Raw genomic sequence first — 19,309 nt, forward strand, 5'->3', positions numbered from 1 at the left:
GATTATAAAAACAAGATAATCATGGCTCCAATTCTTTTCGTGGAACGAAGCTTCGTCATAATTATCGCGGAACTGATTTTTTTTTTTTAATGGACATGAGAAGCACCGCAAATATTGTGCGATTTGAATCTACGCAACGAGGGTATCGCGGGTCTTGGGAAAATTCACGCGGTTCTCACTATAAATCGCTAATTGGCCAACGCATTTCCACGGACGTGTGTTCGAATCGAGCTCACGGTTCATTAGCTCCCTCGTTTCTGCTCGATATGTTCGAGTTTTAGAGGAGGTAGCGACTATGAATTTTCCCGTGGCCGATAGATACGGCACGCAATAGCGACAATTTACGAGAAGGGGAACGCTGAAAATTATGAAATTGCTCGCGTTCTCGTGAATCAACGAGTTAATTCATATCGACCAGGCTCTCTCCTTTTTCGCACGGCTCGATAGCACAGATGATAGATGCGGCTCGCGTATCGCGTAAGAGCAGAAACGGTCCGTTGTTCCCGCCTCCGCTTCACAGAACAAAACGAACCGAAGCGTAAATAAAACGCCGATAGATTCGCGGCGTGTTACGATCCACGGACAAAAGTATCTCCAAGTTCATCGAACTAGGCGCGCGCACGATAGGCGAACAATGGCCATCGAGCGTTCGGATGCGTTTCGTCCCGTTGGGAAACAAGCAACACCGGCTCCACGCATCGCTACTTTCACACGCGGTTTCCACAAGTCCTATCCTATCCTTTCCGTCGTTTCGCTCGATTGAGCGACGTGGACTACCGAATTAAGGTGGATTTATGCTTACTATACGGCGCGGATCGTCACGCAACGGCAACATTACGTACCGTACGGTGACGGATAGCGTGAACGGTCTCGTTTAAAGTCCATGTTTCAAAATTTTGTCGTGCCGGTGCCGTTCCGTTAGCGCTATGTCCACGCTTATACGAACAGCCCTATCTTATTTTTCGCAAAAATGTTTATTGGAACAGAACTGTGCCGTAACCGTGCCGTGCCGGAGAGGATAATATAAATCCACCTTTATGCGGCGTTCAATCGCAACGCGTTACGTCGGCCTACGATTAACGGATCGAGCGTCAAGCGGGTGAAGGTAAGAGGATTACCGCGAGACAGGATCATCCGTCGGAAGCAGAGTACCTAATTACCTCTTGTACCGTTCAAGGTTCCGAGATAATTTTTTCCTTTAGAGTGAACAGGATGCGAACAAGTTTTTCGATACAAATATCTTCAGAACCGGACATTCTTTTCCTCGGAAAATTGCATTATCAATCCTTGTTTGTTTTAGCGATGGCAAAATGATTAGGAATGCGAAAAAGTCGAACGACCGTTACGAATACGTCTGGTCGGAGGCTGATACTCAGTGGCCATAAACGATGCCGTGTATGGCCTATCGCGGCACTTCCGGTCCCCGGTGTGACGGACACGGACGCGTCCGAGTGAATATATGCGAGGAATACAGACTCGCGTGTCGAAGGTGTATAGCGGTGGTTTTGAAAAATGTATACGTGCCATCTCGCAGCTGCGCCCTCATAATTATGCGCTGAGCATATTCGGCGAGTGACGACGGTGGTCCAACATGGCGGTACGCGTCGTGTGCTTACTCCTTTTCCTTTTTCGACGGTTATTGACAGGTGATTCAACGGATGGAACATCGGACGATTGTTCTTTCTTCGTAAGCGTGTTCCATAAGCGATTTTCAACGACACGTGGCAAGAAAAGGGTTGCGATAAAAAAAAAAGAAGAAAAAGACAGAAACGAAAATAGACACGTAACAAATACGGGAGCAGAGAATAGGGATATGCGTAATATCGCTATCGTCGTCCACGGAAACAGTCATCGCGAGTCTAAACGATCTTGGTCGAATCACGAGGACTTCTCTGAAAACCAAGCTGAAGCATGTTCGCTTTTGCTACAGATTTAGCCGAGTCTACCCCTCTTCGTAGCTGCGAACTCGAGCGGAATCGTCGAGTCGGACACGCTACCTCTACCACGGGAAACAAAGAGTTTCCGCGGAATTTTTTTTCGGCTCGTTAATCGCCAGCGATTCCACGCTCATCGTGGCAAGTCCGCTCGAAACGTTGCCGTTATTCGACCGTTCACGGTTGCTCCTTTTTGCTACGGATTTAGAATCTCGGAAAAGGGAATAGCAAAACGCGAGCATAGAAGAGAGGCGTGGCCGGCCCTAAGCATTACCATCGCGACGCGTCACAGGAAACCGCACGGTTCTTCGTCTGCCTTTCGAAGGGATCCTGTGAAACGCAACCTAAGGCGCGACTTCTTTGGAAGAAAACAATCGCGCGTTATGCGCGCTCGGCATTAAAACGACTCGCCCTTTTTGGAAAGACAGGAGACTGATTCGTCTTGGAAATACGTGCGGCAGCCTCGTATTGATAATTGCAAATTAGACGTAAGTACGTAGGCGGATGGCCCTCGTTCTTACTTACAACCGGGTTACGTTTCGTTCGAAAGAATTGCGAATCTCTTTTAAAACGAGGCGGTCTAACTTTTAACGAGTCTGAAATTACGCGGCTTATATTTACCGATGAAAAAAGAACGAGTTTCGTTCTAGCTGGAACCAAAGCTCTAATAAACTTCAATGACGTAGGAACACGCGCAGTCGGAGTATAAATCTCGATCTTGGCACTGGCGCACGGTGCAATAAAACAAAGATCGCGCGTTCGTATACGATTCGCGTATTTGTATTCCAGCACGAGCACATATCGATACCCTTGCCGCTTATAACTGGTCGCGCACGGTCGCGAGCGAGCAGAGACGAGCGAGCTGGCGAGCGAACTCGTCGGCGCGTGAACACGCGCGTACACCGCGTGTATCTCGTCGACATAGATACGCACAAGCAACGAGCACAGAAACAAGACGCTCGTGTATATAAATAGCTAGTTAGGGTCGATGGACAGGCTAAAGGGGCGGACGCGAATCGTGAGAGTGTGGATTCATTTACCTGCACCAGCGATCAGCGGATCGGCCACGCTCGTCAATGAAAAACGACTCGTTCGCCAAATTCTTGGCCGGTTTGCGCTACCTGGTGCGAGCAAAATTGCAAATGATCGTACGAATCGAATGTACGTTATAAAGTATTGTTTTAGACGGTAACGAGCATGAACGAGTCGCAAAACGAACGCGGATGATTCGAAGTTAACACGGGTGGTGGAAAGTAACAGGGCGTGAAAGCAGAATGAAACGAGGGGTGATAGTTTGATATTGTTTCAGATTCGATAAACGAGCGAGGTGACGAGTCGGATATCTCGGACCTTGTTCCTTGTTCGACCATAGACGTCGGGACTTTAGTCATCGAGGAAATGTCAATAATCGGTACATTGATGCAACTAGGTTCGGAGGAGACATTGGCTCGATTTTAAAAAACAAAAATACACGAAATCGTTGATCGTATTACAGTCGGAGTGTTTATCGCCGTGGAGTGGAAACTTTCTCTATTCGGATTGCGTGGCATTTTACCTGACGCGTTCTGTGAATCATTCTTCCGAGAGACGGATGAGCAAAGGCATAGCGGCATCGATCTAAAAGTCGATATGAAAGAATTGTACGCGCCAGAAGGATTCTTGAATTTTGCGACGTTTTCGTCGCCCGTGTCCTATTTCTTCTTTCTGTTTCGTTCAATCCACGTGACAATTGGGAGGAAACGAAGCGGCGAATGAAACGAACGTCAAACGCTAGGCTGGCAACCGTTTCGTTCGGTCGAAGCCGAATCGATCGACTGATCTCGTCATCCGACCGTGCCCAGCATTCCCGTTAGACGCTTACGTACAGTCTATGAATGTCGGTTGAAACTGAGAAATCAAAATCGTCGAAGAAATCGTAGGTGTAAATCCATGGAAGAACCAATTGTACGCGATCGAGGTCTTTGAACTTGTGTTTTCCCGATTGTTTCGTCGCGTGAAAAGCCGACGGAGAATGGCGAACAACGACGACGACATCGAGGACAAGCTTGTATGTCGTGAAGAGGTTTTCAGTTGACCAACGTGTGTACGTATCACGTACGTCTATGAGTCGCGTATTGTGCTCGGATGAAATGCGAGCAAACAGTTGGATGCCGCACTAGCGAAAGTTTGCCGTGAAAGCTCCGATAAGACTACGAGGAAGCGCCGTTTATCGAAAATCAGACGACAGACTGCGCGAGAGCCACGAGTAGGCCAGGAACATCGTGGAAAACTGTCACCCCTTTGCCGAGATAATGGCACGGCAATCGAACCACCGACGTTTGTCGAGGTAAATAAAAATATTCTCTAACTTTACGTAAGATACGTAGGTAAGCATTGCTAGAAGCATGGCAACGATGACGAGTTTTATATACCGAAGAAGAAATTATCGCTTCTCGTTACAATGACGAAGGCGTGACAACGTCCGTATTACTTCACACGGAATTAACGCCACTTTGTGCGGCTTCTAGCGGCCCCGAAGTGGGCATAAAGAGACGGTAAAAATACGACGATTATTTTCGGAACGAGTCATGGAAGCCGGTTGCACCAATCACGAACCTCTGACTCCGACCAAGCTGGTGGACTACGCGTACGTTGCTAACCATAACACTATTAATTTTCAACGGTTTCTTCCCGCCACGCTAGTTAGGCGCGTTCCTCAATCAAGACCATTTCAATGCATTTCGCTCCAATTATTTCGGTCTATCTTCTAATTGCACTTCGCTCGATACTTCATCGGCTCTTTCGACCCCGTCGGAAATTCTGCTGCACATCTCCACCAAAATCCCTCGATCGCCCACGATCGAAACGAAACCTCTAATTAAAACGTTTTTATCAGGCATGATCACTCGTATCGTTTACCTTGGATGATCCCGACTGATTCGCGCGCGATCGATGCTAGCAATCTCATTGGTTAAACCGGAGACACTAGTGACCACTCTGTTATCGAAGTTACCCCCGCGAAATGTTCCGCGTAATCGGTGACACGTTCCGACGCGAGATCGCGGCAGCCGATCGACGTCTATCACTGGCAATCGGTCGACTGATAACTCGATGACGTTTCGTTAAATGGCGCGAAGCGGAAGATCGAACAGCGACGTCGAGAGGAAAAAACCGCGAGACGGAATGCGACGGAAGACGAAAGACGGAGGGTGTGGGCCTCGTTTCTTTCGCCTCTTCGATGTAAGCAGCCTTGCAGCGAACCAGCGACTGTCTCTTCTCTATGAGAAGCTACCGTGTCTCTCGCACACGCACTTCTCGCTCACGCACTTCGCTCTCTATCCCTCTCCATCTGGTTGCTCCTTCCTCTCTGTTCCTCTCTCACCCTCCCTCCCTCCCTCTCTCTCTCTCTCTCTCTCTCTCAGGCCGCTGCTCCCTCGCACCAGTTAACTCTACCGTTCCCTTGCACTGACGCGCAACGGACCCTTCGTCCTCGTCGCTCTCACTGTTTCTCTACTCTTCTTACTCTCTCCATTCGTTCCTTCTTCGCCGGCTACGCTTTCGTTGCTCTCTCGTTCACGCACTTCGTGCCTCTCTCTCTTTCTTTCTTCATTACCGATCCTTGCCGTCGCGATCGTTCTCTTTCCTTTGCACATGCGACGAGTGTGCGAGCATACGGGAATCTCCGCGCGTTCACCTTTTTACCTTACGGCCGCTTGATTATTTGCTCATCCATGAAACGAAGAAAGTGTGCGTGAACGCCGCTCGGGCCTTGAATATCGCGGGGGTAGCTGCATGGCATGGTCGGGGCGATACGCGACGACACCTTCCGACAGGTGTTGCCGCGCGACAACCTCGCCGATGCACGTCGAGCACGTGGGGCAGCCTGCTTCAGACATGCCTCGATACCTTCGATGAGTAATAACGAACCGTTGTAGCGCTGTATTATTTGAGATCGAGAGATCGTAGCAAGCTGACTCGGTCGTTGAAATATACTCGTATTACGAATTTAATCGTCATTTCCACTGATTTTCGATGATATCATTTGGATAATGGAAATTGAGAAGCGAGATAAAATCAAAGAGCCGTGGCGCCAGAAAGCGTCGTTTCGAACGGCTAGCAAACTCGTCGGCTTTTTCGTCGCGGCAACCTTCTTCCGTTCCGCTGCAAGTAAATTAATATCGATCGGGCTTCGGATCGTAAGTATGGGATCCGTAAATATTTAATGTTTGCCCAAACCGGAGAGCCCACACGAAATTGAAATTTACGAATGAATTTCATTTACAAGCAGCAGGATTATCCCTGATGGAATCGTCATCCTACCGGCCATAGCTTGTAAAGTAACGCATTTTTTAACGCGTTCTTTTTCAAAATTCCAACTCAAAAAGACGCAAACTGCGATAGCTAGATGTAAATAGGGGAAGGGTCCAGGTTCGGTTGGTTGGTTCGAATGACACGGCCATTGTCATGCGAAACTCGAAGGGGGCTCCTTTACGAGCGGCTAGCTAACGTCAAGCAGTCATGTCTGCTCTTCGGTTCGCTGGATATTAAATTCACCTAGGAATTCCACGACTTCTCTTTACGAACAAAGCTTCAGGGCGAGAAAAGACAGACGTGAGGCTTGGATCGTTCGTACTTTTTACGGTCCCTTAAATTTCGAGATCTCAATATACCCGCATCGTCTACTCCACATACCAGATAATCTTCGGCGCGAACAAATCGATTCGAACGATGGAATACCCTTCCTAATATGGCAAAGAGTCACAGAACGAGCTAGATAGTGACAGTTAGAAATCGTTGGTAAGTGCGAGCGATTGAAAACGAAGCTAAGTAATTCGAGGAAAATGTTACAGGCGAAAACAAAATTTACAAAATTTACGAAACAAAAATCGTATATCGCGTGTCTGCGTGTCTAACACTTTGTAAGTGGACCGCGCGCGGCGACGAGAAGAGTGATCCAAAATACAGGCGAACTATCACGTGAGAGGAGACAACTGTGGAAAAAACGTGACACGTTATTCTTTCCATCGAAAAATATTTTTGCATACTTCCCACGCAGATAGAGCTTTTAAGGTCAAATGAACATTCGAGAAAGAGCTTTCACTGGCAAGGATCGAACGAGAAAATTCACGGAGCTAGACTTGTGCAATTTGTACACGGTGAAACGAGTCGGGCAGCTTTGCTCCTTTGAAAATTAGTGCAATGGAGAAGACAATAGAAAAGTGGCATATAAAACGGGAAGAGAAAAGAGGTGTTTGCACGGAGTCAATTGGTCGAGGATTGGACCACACTCGTGCGTCTACCAATGACGAAGAAACAAAGGGCAAGGAAAGAAACGCAGCATGATACCGCGTGCATCGCTTTTCTTCTTCTGCTGCCATTTCTCCCCTGCTGTTGCGTATCGCATGAAAACTCGGCTGTGTTTGAACCGCGTGTCGACACAGCTGCGAAACTTACGACAACGTGCAGGTCTTGCCTCGCTGTCCGAACGATCAGCAATGGAAATGTCTGTCGTCTGTCGGCAAACAGCCTCGTTAACGCTCCATTTTCTCCCGTGGGAGCGGGTGATTAATATTTATGCATTCCCTTCTACACTAGCTCGCACCAGTTTCCGATCGCAAAAACCTCTGGCAAGTAACGGAGACGATCAAAGGACTAGTAATCAACAATATCGTTAGTCGATGAAGGTGTAAAGCATTTCGATATTCCTCATTGGTTGATGAAAACTGCAAGGTATAATTTTTTAGGAAAGACTACAGATATTTCACGATCTGATTTTTAGAATAATATATAATCCACGCAAATATTTCGACATTCGTAAAAACTTTTACGAAACATTTTGAAATTTCATTATTGTCGTAACGAGACTCGAAATGTTTTGTGTGTCACATACAGTACATATATAAAAGTCTTCTATGGCTGATATCCAAATATTTTTACGAGCACTTATACATATATATTGGATATTCGCATCAGTCCGCAGCAGTTACCAGTAAAAAGCAGGAAACCGAATATCTCCGAAGTTTGTGATTGGAATCTTGACTTATCCCGGTCATAAACGCGAAGTATCGTAAATACCGGACTAAAACTGCATAGAAATGATAGATCTGAGAAAAAAAATAGCGTTGAAGTCACGTCCATATCATAAACTCTATCCACGTCGCGGTGCTTAACGCAGCCACGACGGTGTGCTCTCCTAAACGAGAGAAGACGAATCAATTGAAATTCATTAAAGTTCAACCTCAAACTGTGATCTCGCGTGTCCGTGGACGAATACGACGCAACCAGAGTGCCCGTTTATCGCTATACCAATCGGCTATTAGTCGGCCGAGAATTCTTAATTCCGAACAATGGGCGTATCAGCGGCGGTTTTTCTTTCGTGGATCACACAATAGTGACGCTGCTCAATGGTTGAGTCACCGTGTATAAACTACCTCCCACGATAAACGCGTGCAACGGTGACAACAACGCCACGAACAGAAGAAAAGAAAAACGAGAAGACGAAACGGAGGCAACGTTTCACGCGGCCAGTACTTTACGCCAATTTGCGGCCTAGACATTCTGAAAAGGATGTTCCTGATAATATGGAAAACGTTGAACTCCGTGGATAAGGTCAAGCGAGTTCGTCGTTCCTCGTGTGGCTGCTTACAATGGCTAATAGGCTGCACGTAGACACACGGGCCTGTGTATACGAACAGCGAAGAAGAAAAGCACCGTGCAAACGTCTGTCTGGCTGCTTTGCACCGCTCGCACCAAGGAAAACTTTACTAACGAAAGTACAGTAATTGCCTGGTAACTGGATCACGCTGGATGGCCAAAACGAATCACGGTTCTCTAATGCTCGTTTAAACTGCTTCGATAAGCAAACTTTCGAAAATGCCGCCTCTCGTTACCGATTTTGTGCCGAACAAATTCAATTGTACGTTCTTTCGTAATTCCTTGATACAGAGAGTAATTGCCGGCAGTTATTTGTCATAATTATTTGCGAAGCTTCGCAGCGTAACAAAAAGAATCTAGCAACGAGGAAAAGTCGGACAAACGCGATCACAAGGGTGTGAGATAAAAGAGACCAATCAAATAAGTAGGAAGTAAGCAACTCTTCGGTGGAGAAGACTGCGAGATGGTAAATAAATCGAACGTCTGAATAGTCGTAGGACTCTCCTTGTTGTCGTTTTTCCGTCTTTTCACGAAAGAATTGGAGTCAAAGTTCTAAAGGTATAAAAGTAGCGTCAGTGTCGAGATGCCGATTCGAGAAAATACGAGGGCGAAGAATTTTGTGTGTCGATAAAAGAAAATATCGCGCCATTCGATATAAGAAAAAAGTAGAAGAAAGGAACGAATTTCTTGACGAAACTTAGTTACTCTAGTAGTAGAGATCTCATCGAATAGGCAGGAAATTAGGGAAAAGGAAAGAAGAAAAAAAAAAGAAGATAATCGTTACAGCGATAGCAGGATCGGTCGGTAGCTACATTACAGTCGATTAGTATATCAGTAGGTAGATCGTGAAGATTAAGAGTACGTTGATTAACGAGATCGGTAATTAATTGCTCTTCTATCTCACGGATTCTACCGGAAAAGAGAAACGCGGCGCGAATCCTTGTACTTCTATCGGGAAGCAGCGTTAATTACCGTGGTAAAATTACTGATATCATCTTGGTAATCCGGTTAAGACACCGTCGACTACTGCGCAGCAAATTATTTCTACCGGAAGTTCGTACGTTTCGCGGTTGTCGTTCGTGTGTTTCTGATCATCTTTATTCTAGTAACCACACCAAGCTATGACTCTTACGACTTGTTAACAAATGTACTCGTTTAATCTCCTATTCCTTATATTCGCGCGACACCCATGTTTGAAATATATAAAAGATTAGCATTTACTTCGATAAACGTTGATAAACGGTAAAATAAATTCGCTTCGCAACGTATCACGCTAGTTACTGTAGTTGTAAACGTTACAATATAACCATATTATAAATGGAACGATTATAGCTAGCAAAAGGTCATAATTAACAGCGAAGATTTATCGTATTAAAACAGTAGAAAAGATGAGAGAATTTAAGACGGACAACAACCTTATCTCTCTCGACAGCAAAGGTAAAGGACTAGCGGATAAGATAAGGACGTATCGCGAAGGATAAACAGTGGCCCGTGACAATGGTAGCCGTGCACCCCGAAGCTTCCGGTTTCACCCATGAAAATAAAGCATCCCGTGCGCTCCTGCGCGACGTTAAGATAACGGCACATTCGTGAACGAGCTCTTATCGTCTGGCTGAAATCAGGAACGAAACAGAGGGAAGAAAAAGTCGATGCGATGCGGCGCGGTGGCTCGAACCGAAGGAAAATCGACCAGGCCACCTTGTATTCAAGCGTTCATCATTCACGATGATCGCAACGTCGATTAATTAAGGACAGAATCGCGTGACCGGAAGTGAATGAGAACCACTCCAAGCGATCTATGTACGTAGGCGTAGTCCCGTGTTTCCAGTTTGTACGACGACTCCTCCGTAATGCTGTCGTCGATAAGAAAAATCTCCCGGAATATCAACTACCTGGTAGTACTACGATAACACGGGATATGTCGTTTCTATCCGAGGGTGACGAAATCGATCGAGAAATCGGGTTTCATTTGAAATCGGACGCAAGACAACGAAATGGAATTTTGAGGTTAAGCCCAAGCGTAGGTACGAGAATTCTGCAGACTCGAAATTTAATATTTGACGTCAGTCGAAGGATAGATAGTTAAGGTTACCCGATGCAGAAGCAAGTTTGGTTTGATCTGAGCGGAAAGCGCGGTGGTGGGAAGCGCGAAACAAGGGAAATACGTAGTTTCGATTACGTGTGCTCTAAGTTTCGCAGAGCATGCGCCATTAACTTCGACAATCAGCCGAAAACATATAAGAGGAAGGGATCGATGGACTATCGCGCAAGAAAAATTTGCTGAACGCGCAACATTCTACGAAATATTTTTCGTGGTTAGTCGATAAACCAACAGCAGGAGGAAGACATCAGGTCACGATGAAAATTGCGCTCGATAAAACACGCTTCCTATTATTTTTGTCTTTCTTTAAACAACTGTCAAAAGAATTTTTATTGCGACACAATGCGCCACTCGAAGAGAAATTTATCTGCCTTGTGTACCGGTTGAATGCTCGCAGACGGTGCATTTCGGTTCATTTATAGGCACAGAATAGGACTTACAGCGTGACAAGCGAGACCCCACTACCCCTATTTAATTCCATATTACCCTTCCTGAAAGGAAAAAAAAATGGAAAAAAGAGGATACGAGATCCGGTTCGAGGTCGATTCCCTCGACTTACGCGTTCAAGGTTGGAGCGTGTGACATGACCATTAAAACACAATAGATCATTTCGAGCCGACCGAGCTGCTATATAATTAATTTAATAGAAACGCACGCGAGAATGCACGATTGTCTTCCTTCGTATGCTCGCGCAGCGGCTTCCCCGAAATTCGAAACCTGCATATAACGTTACCCTCTCCAATTTATCGATACCTCAATTTTCGATACATATGTATGTATGCAGCTATATAATAAAATGTCTATCGCTGCCAGCGCCTCCGCCCGTTTCATTTTGCTTGTGTAATTACGCATAATTATGCGACATTACGCGTTCCCGATCGGTGAAACGGATCGAATTCTTCCTCCGTTCGCTGTTATATGATCGACTCATATCAAAGCACAACGAAGTACGTAGTATCCTTATTGCAACGTAACACCGGCGTCTCTATAGCCCATGCTTTAATCTAACAAATACCCTGAACAACGTTTCATCTATGGAAATACAGTTGTTAGCATTCTCGCTAATTGCTTAAATCTTTTTGCGGTAAATGTAACGCGTACGTAATATAGGGCGTATCATAAGGATTTCACCGTAATAATCTTCGCGCGGGAAATTCGAACGAATCACAGAACGTACGTATATACCGGGCGACGATGACGGTATGCGGCAATTGGGAGCGCGAGAGCAATCTGCAGGTCAACTTGCTAGGAAATTCATTTAATAGGGAGGAACGAGACAAGGTGCCGCTACGATTGGTCGAGGACGATTGCATTGGTGATTCTTTGTCCGTGGTGAGCGCAGGCAGTCAGTCCTAGATGGGTTTAAATAGAGAGAACCGAGCAATTTTTTATTCACCGATATCCAACAAAGCTGCCGCATTGCGTCTTCTTTTTCTTTCGTCCACGAATCTGAGACGAATCAGCAACACTAGCGTGGTGAACCGTTGATGTATCAGAATTTGCTTGGACATGAATTGCGTAACGGAGAGATAGTAAACCGGACAACCGAACCGAAATATCGTTGGTACATCGTGACCTTGCTGCTGTTAAGATTAATCTCCCGTAATGAGTTATCGTGTACCGATTATGTAATTTCGTCGCCAGCCACATCGATAGGCGTTACGCTTCTTTTTTTTATTCCCTGTGTTCTCGCGTCGGTAGGAAGACGAGGAATGCCAGTTGCATCGGTATACGCTTCTTCTTGCCAGGGTTGTCGAGCACAGATGCACGCAAAAAGGAGAAGGTGACGAGAAAAAACGACGCGGCGCGCGAGAGAGCGTCGCGAATTCGCAAACACGTTTTCAAGAAGAGCCGCCGTGGCGAGCCTGCCGAGAGCGATCGATAAATTTAATTATGTGCGCCGACTGTTCTTTCACTAACTGCTGGAATTCTCTACGAACAATTCTCAGACTAGTTACGATGTTTCGAGGAGAAACGATAGCAGTGGTCGCATCATTAACGTCACGAATAATGATAAGATAACTAAAGGTGGCTGAAGTAAACACACCTGGAAAGATCTGGCTCGCGATCACCGACCCGTTTATAGTTACGTCATTTCCAAATTTCTGTCTGGGAGCTCATAATTTTATACAGTGGAGTGTGGTTCAAAAGGGGGAGAATAAAAACGAATGTAATTAACTGCGATGGAAGTTACAGTTATGATATCTTATTCCCCTTTTTGAACGAGTGCACGGTCTGTCACGACACGTTCGATTCAATCACGTTTTAATCATTCATTTTTCATAAATACTTACACGTGCCACGTTGCCCACGTTTGATTTATTCTACGATAAGAGCAAATTAGTAGTTCATATTTGTAACACTGCCTGCATAATATGGTTTCGTTCATCTTCTGATTGTTTTTAAGTTCTTTCAGGAGGAGCGTGTTTTATGTTACTTCGCAATAACAGTGGTAACAGATATTTTAAAGTTATATAATATCTATGTAATAGATTCATATAATAATCTTTTTTCTTACATTTGGCTTTTATATATATATTTGAAATCTAATAAGATCAGTGGGTAACCTTGTACGGACATACGTTACAACACATTACTCACTGGTACAATACTATTATAATATATTATTGTAATATTTGTATCAGATCATTATTCTTTTATCGTTGAGTTAAACTTTACCATCTTGTTTTGTAATTTTCTATTATGGAAAGTGAAAGAGTTGAGAGGACGATATTCGTCTGCCCCTTGCGTTTAGGCAATCCATTATCATAAGGAGAATACAATTATTTTCCTTCTTTGGAAAGCAGAAAACAAAATACACGAGCAAAGATCGTAGGTAGAAATTTCCTGTATCGAAAAAAATTATTCCAATTTCCAGTCTCCGATTTCATTTACACCTAACATATCTGCATATAGCTAAACCGTTAAGCGTTCGAGTGAAAGTTTGTCGGTAGTATCGAAAAGTCAGAATTTAAAATAAATTGAGGACGGTCCCAAATGTATCGAATGGATTACGATGAACATTTTCGTCCCAATAGATCTGTGATACCCGACCTACGTAGAAAACATTTAGCAGAATGTCAGGAAGTAGGAAGCCCTTCCTGTCGCGTAACGATTACCTAAGGCATCCTATGTGTCATCCAACGAACCAACAGCAGCATTTTATGTAACACGATTCGTGTAATCGCGATCCTCTTTCGCCGGCGTAACTAACACACAGGGAGGCCTCAAAGATGGCCTCTTCTGTCGTTCGCTTATTAAATTTTATTATGCGTTACTTAGAAGCTAGGACCACATTTTTCCACGTTTCTTTCGACCGTTAGTTTGAGAATAGAACAAAGAATAGTTATTTGTACTTACGATAACGACGAATCTCGTAATATTGCAGTGATCTGCTTCGAAAGCCCTCCTGTATCCACGACAAATCCACCACCTGATCCCAAACTTTCGAGATTGGAATACACGTTTCACTAACTGAATCAATTTCACACTTGAATATTTTAATAAAAAATAAACAGACGCTGGGTGTATAATCCAAGAATAACGAAGACACTGTGTCAAAGGGGAGTTCGTAAACAATACGCGAAACACCCGGGTCACCAGAAATTCGATCGGTCGCGATCAGTTGTCGTAAACACTGGCTGCCATGCTCCCTCGGCACCTGTCAATATCAGCGTACATTACTGCCATCTTGCAGCGCCTACATTCATTGTGAATACTAGCGCTATCTACCAGCATTCATATACAATATTTGGTTCAAAACTGTAGTATCAACTGCTGTTTTCGTTTACAAGCGTAATTTCGAGACTCGAGACGATAATAAACAATGTTCAATAAGTGAATCAGTTTTTACCTTAAAATATACGTATATAGTTTATTATTGACATTTGAAGCATGTATGTTAGTATCGATACAAAAAGGATTGTCGCATGTTTGATAATAAATAAAAAGGTACGAAAAGGAGAAGAATAATTATAGTATGAACATCACATATCAGAAAGAGAGAGATATACATATAATATAGCTAAATACTTTCTTACAATTAGAATAAGTTTTGGAACTATTCGTGTTACCGTAGCAGTAGCGATAAACAGAATGATGCAAAGATGATACGATAATCAATAATAATACTACAATAAATAAGACATGAGTTTACCGGCGAGAAATATGCGAAGATGCGGAAGGGTTAGACAAACGCACGATCGATCTAGCACGAAATTCGTAATATCGCATCACGCAAGAATGCCACATTATATCGTTTTCAATCCAAGAACAGAAAGAATGCGAAATAAATATAGATACTTGGTAATCAACGTGGTCGTTAGCGTTCATGTATGATCGATAAAAATGCCAAGCACGTACCGCGAATAATGGCTGTTGGCTATAAACTGCAGTCTTGGTCCAATCGATCGGATGATTAGCGATCAAAAATCGAGAATGACGAATACGAGAATTAATTTGAGTGGATTTACTAGTCTCGATATGATCGATTACGGAATTGATAATAAGAATCTTGTCCATTATCATAAGTCGAGTTAGGTATACGATTAATGGGATACTCGTTCCTCGAAATATTTTTCCTTCAGAAAGCGGACACCTCGTATCAAAATTCCGTAAATATTTAGAAATTTGTCGAATTTGACTTCAAGACGAACAAAGTGTAAAAATATACGATCGAAGTACAAAAATCGATACTTTCTTTCGATTAAATCGTTCGGTCGTTATAAGAGTATCTTACGGGAAGATCGTGCTAATACTTCAAAGAATATGATTCGATCATTTCTTATAATAATTTACGAGTCGTCTTGAAATCGACATTTTTTGAAAAAATACTTTTTTAAAAACATATTTTCACGAAGATAGAATTTGATCAGGTTAATACAAATAATTCTTAGGTTCTTCAGTCGGTTGCCCGCACACTCCATGGTATTTCTTTGTAACTATGCTTCGACTGCGGCAGTTTTCAATTTCCAAAAAACATTCATTGCTGTAGGTCATGCCGTCGGTACCGCAAACAGGATCGTAGTAGGGTGGACAGATCTTTTGGCACCCACGGAACAAGAAACCTTGCACGCACCTCTTCATGGGCACCACGTACACGTGTTTCCTGAAGAAGGTAGTATATGAAAAAAGATAGATCGTCGTCGGTTTCAAGACAATTTCGTAGCTATCCAAAATCGAGCTATCCAAACGATTGTCGAAGTTCAAGGAAGAGGTATAATTTCAAACACAATTACTAAGCACTTACCCGCAATTGTCCCTCTTCATTTCGCATTCGTTACGATAAAGCTTGTTGTCGGAACCACAAACAAACTGCCGCTCTCCACTACAGATCTGGTTGCAGAGCGCAGTAGTGCGACAATGCTGTGCTGGAACTTGAACTACCCTCTGACCGCATGTCTCCCGCTGTAGATGGCAAAGGGATCTGAACGCATATGAATACACGTATGACGCATTTGTAGACATAGATTTCTCTGAGGAATTAGGGACGTCGTTAATGCCGCGAGAATTCTAGGAAATAATTGCTTGATCTGACTGGTAACTATTGTTAAAAATATTTATCAATGACGTAAACAAAAAGCTTAATAACGATGGCTGAAAAGAAAAGAAAAAGATCTATCGAAAGGATGAATTTTTCTATGGGAATGACCACGGTTAAGAAGAATGTCCATTCTTCGTAACTAGCAGCGATTCGTGATTCACACGTCCCTAAAACTCTCAGCCCTGAACGTCCGGGAATCCAAATAACATTCTTAATCACCGGTAAACGTTGCCGTCGCTTCCACAAACTGGTTCCTCAGGTACCTCGCTGCAATCTTCGGGGCACTGTTCGGTCTCTTTCAAGGTCGTGCACTCTCCGACGTGAGCCAATTGAATACCCTTTCTGAAAAGCAACGGTAACGTCAGGAATCGAACAACTGATCAAGCCATTACTAATGACTGATGTAACTAATGCGGGTAATGCGAAACATTTAGCAGTAACTGCTTCTCGTTATGTTAATCACGCATCGTTTATCCGTTCAATTCTCTTCGAATACGCATTCGAATGGTATATCCCTGGAATGCGAACTTACAAGCAGACCGCCACGTTCAAGTGGCATTGATTTGGATATGTGTTGGCGTCGCTTCCGCAAACTGGATCCACCTCGTTCCCGCATCTTTGCTGCTGTTTCATGCACTTAGTCAAACGAGCTCGACACTTCTCAAAGTCTACCACTGTCACCTTTCTTCTTGCTTGTCTACGAAATAAAACAACAATCATCAAAATTAGACGGCGAAACTATGAATGATCAATGAGAATATTTCGAATTCACGTAAGAGAAACTAACCCGCAATTAAGCATTTGCATTTCACATTCGTTCTTGTATATGCTTCCGTCTGATCCGCAGGTCGGAACTTCCGGCTCGCTTTTGCAATCCAAAGGGCAGGCGTTCGATTGGCCACCGGACGTCCGTTCCAGCGACACGCAGTACGACATCGGCACTTCGAACACGTGTTTGCTAAACGATTGATATCGTGGTGAGTCTGGTGACGTATAAAAAGCGAACAAGTTCGCTAGTCATTCACAGCGTGGCGAGAAGTCGCGCGCGCCTGCCTCCGATCGAGGACTTTTTCAAGGATGTGCTCCTTACCCGCAGTTCTTTGCTCGCATTTTACAGGTATTCGAGTAGAGAATTCCATCGCTACCACAGGCTGGCTTGGCACCGCGCCAACACGATTCACGACAATGTCTCGTGGTTTGACAGTGCTTCTTGTTCGTACGTACTACGCCTTGCCTATGGTCGAGTAACAATGTAACCACTCAATCGAACAAAATCAAGGAATGTTGTGTGTATTCTATTCAGCAATAACCAGAACTAAGTCGAGCGTCGTTCCGACACCTATACAAAAGCACGTACCCACAGGTGAGCAGCTTCATTTGGCATGTAGACTTGTAGACATTGCCATCGCTTCCGCAGATCGGACCGTCGAGTGGTGCAAAGTCACAGGAGACCGGGCAGTTCTCCCTATGTGCGGAGATGTTGTTGCAAGGGCCCAAGTGGGACAGCTCGATACCGACTCGACAGATTTCGACTCTGAGCATGCACTTGTTGAGATACGTGCGGCCGTCGGTGCCACATACCGGATCCTGATCGCCGGGGCAACGATGCTCGCACTTGCTACCGGACGATCTTAGACAAGCGGTCTTCTCCGTGGCCACGGTCACGCCTATGCAATTTGTAAAGTACCGATAATTACCGGCCCCCAGCCGCGCAACCGATCGGTTGCATCGGATGCGCGAAATGTACCACGTTTACTCTTAACAGATTATCGTTAATGGCATCCGGGGAGTAGGACTTAAGGTCGTTCAGCACGCGAAACGAGGGAACGAACCAAGTGTCTCGATGCTGGTCGAAGATGCATCCCTTCGACGGACGTTGTAAACCAACTGGATAATCGCTGACGATGCCTCACCGCACGTACGCATCTTCTAATCATAATTATTACGCAGTTAAAAGGGGCCCCTTACCTTTTCCACACATCTTCTTCCGCATTTCACACTGGGACGCGTAGATCACTCCGTCGCTACCGCAGACTGGCTCTCCGCTTGGCGGACATATTCGGGGACAGGCGCCGGTCACAAAATCTGCACAGAAATTAGTACAAGAGACTGTGAAAGACCTCATTAGCATTTGATCGATCTCTCGGGAAAAGAAAGTAACAAGTGCAGTTACTCCCTTCGCGACCAAGTACAACACGGTATCGTAAAACGAAATGCCATTTACTGTTACTTGGGTTTATAGCGAGCCATCAAGACGTATAAGGTCTTCTTTATTAAACCAGCGGTAAGCGTTAACCATAATGGCATAATTACAATGGAAAGGTGAACGCGCAAGCCCAAGAAAGAAAGTGACTGGCAGAAGATAAATACCTGCGAAGAATCAAAGGAAACGTTGGTAATTGGAGCCTAGATCGTTTCTGCACCGACGATGCATCGCATCAAAAAACCGCGTTCTGTGGATCTGCGCGTGCAGCGTGTTCATCCCGGAGCGTGAAAGGTCGAGTTAAAAATAATCGAGCAAACCGGAAAGGAAGAAGCGAATAGACCGCGCTCGTCTCTCGATCCTTCTGGATCGTCCTCTAATCTTTTTTTGTGGCAACCACGTGTAATGGCAACGTTAAACCCAGAGATTCTGTCGAAACTTTAATTGCTTCCTGCTGACCCTCCGCGCAGATATCTCTACTGCACCGGGTCCGCTGGCTTGGTTTCGGTCCAGTGATCGTCGGGTCAACAGCATACGGGATTTACTGCGGTCGTTCTACACCGGCTCGCATAATATGTAACAAATTATAAAATCGAGGTGTACAGTTAAAGATAACCGACACGAGGAGAAGACGCGAGGAGCAGTTACATCGATACCGATAAAGCGGACAGCTAAACGTAACCAGAGAATAATTTAAACGCAGCTCGATCACGTGACTAATCGGCAGACGCACGGAATAAATTTTTCAGATATAAGGTTCGCCTGGTTGCCTCTCTCTAGCCCGAGATAACATATGCAATGTGCACGGAAAACGCTGCCACGTACGAGAGTGCAAAAATACATACGATCTTAAGAGATCTCTGCAAGACCGGTACGGTCTAGTCGTTACCGGAATG

At 44.7% G+C, this 19,309-nt stretch overlaps 2 protein-coding genes across 7 annotated transcripts in view; both read right to left on the reverse strand.

Moving 5' to 3' along the window:
- LOC122566658 (focal adhesion kinase 1) overlaps positions 1 to 14,317 on the reverse strand; it is a 37,077-nt gene extending 22,760 nt beyond the window's left edge. For 2 of the 4 annotated variants that reach the window (XM_043724219.1, XM_043724216.1), the window contains exon 1: positions 14,029 to 14,317. The gene's annotated coding sequence lies outside the window, so the exon portion shown is untranslated. Of the gene's footprint in view, positions 1 to 4,832; positions 5,255 to 12,289; positions 12,703 to 14,028 lie in introns of those variants that run through there. The other 2 variants (XM_043724218.1, XM_043724215.1) reach the window with 2 other exon arrangements.
- Positions 14,318 to 14,514: 197 nt separating this feature from the next.
- Positions 14,515 to 19,309, reverse strand: part of LOC122567023 (agrin) — a 30,491-nt gene continuing 25,696 nt past the window's right edge. For 2 of the 3 annotated variants that reach the window (XM_043725087.1, XM_043725086.1), the window contains exons 3-10: positions 18,179 to 18,295; positions 17,568 to 17,877; positions 17,301 to 17,444; positions 16,998 to 17,168; positions 16,743 to 16,907; positions 16,430 to 16,552; positions 15,917 to 16,093; positions 14,515 to 15,775 (exon numbers count right to left, since the gene is read on the reverse strand). In XM_043725087.1, coding sequence (XP_043581022.1) covers positions 15,544 to 15,775; positions 15,917 to 16,093; positions 16,430 to 16,552; positions 16,743 to 16,907; positions 16,998 to 17,168; positions 17,301 to 17,444; positions 17,568 to 17,877; positions 18,179 to 18,295 — 1,439 coding nt within the window. In that variant the 3' untranslated portion in view covers positions 14,515 to 15,543. Of the gene's footprint in view, positions 15,776 to 15,916; positions 16,094 to 16,429; positions 16,553 to 16,742; positions 16,908 to 16,997; positions 17,169 to 17,300; positions 17,445 to 17,567; positions 17,878 to 18,178; positions 18,296 to 18,580; positions 18,977 to 19,309 lie in introns of those variants that run through there. The other variant, XM_043725088.1, reaches the window with a different exon arrangement.

Source organism: Bombus pyrosoma, linkage group LG4, assembly GCF_014825855.1.
Source record: "Bombus pyrosoma isolate SC7728 linkage group LG4, ASM1482585v1, whole genome shotgun sequence".
Taxonomy (NCBI): Eukaryota; Metazoa; Arthropoda; class Insecta; order Hymenoptera; family Apidae; genus Bombus; species Bombus pyrosoma.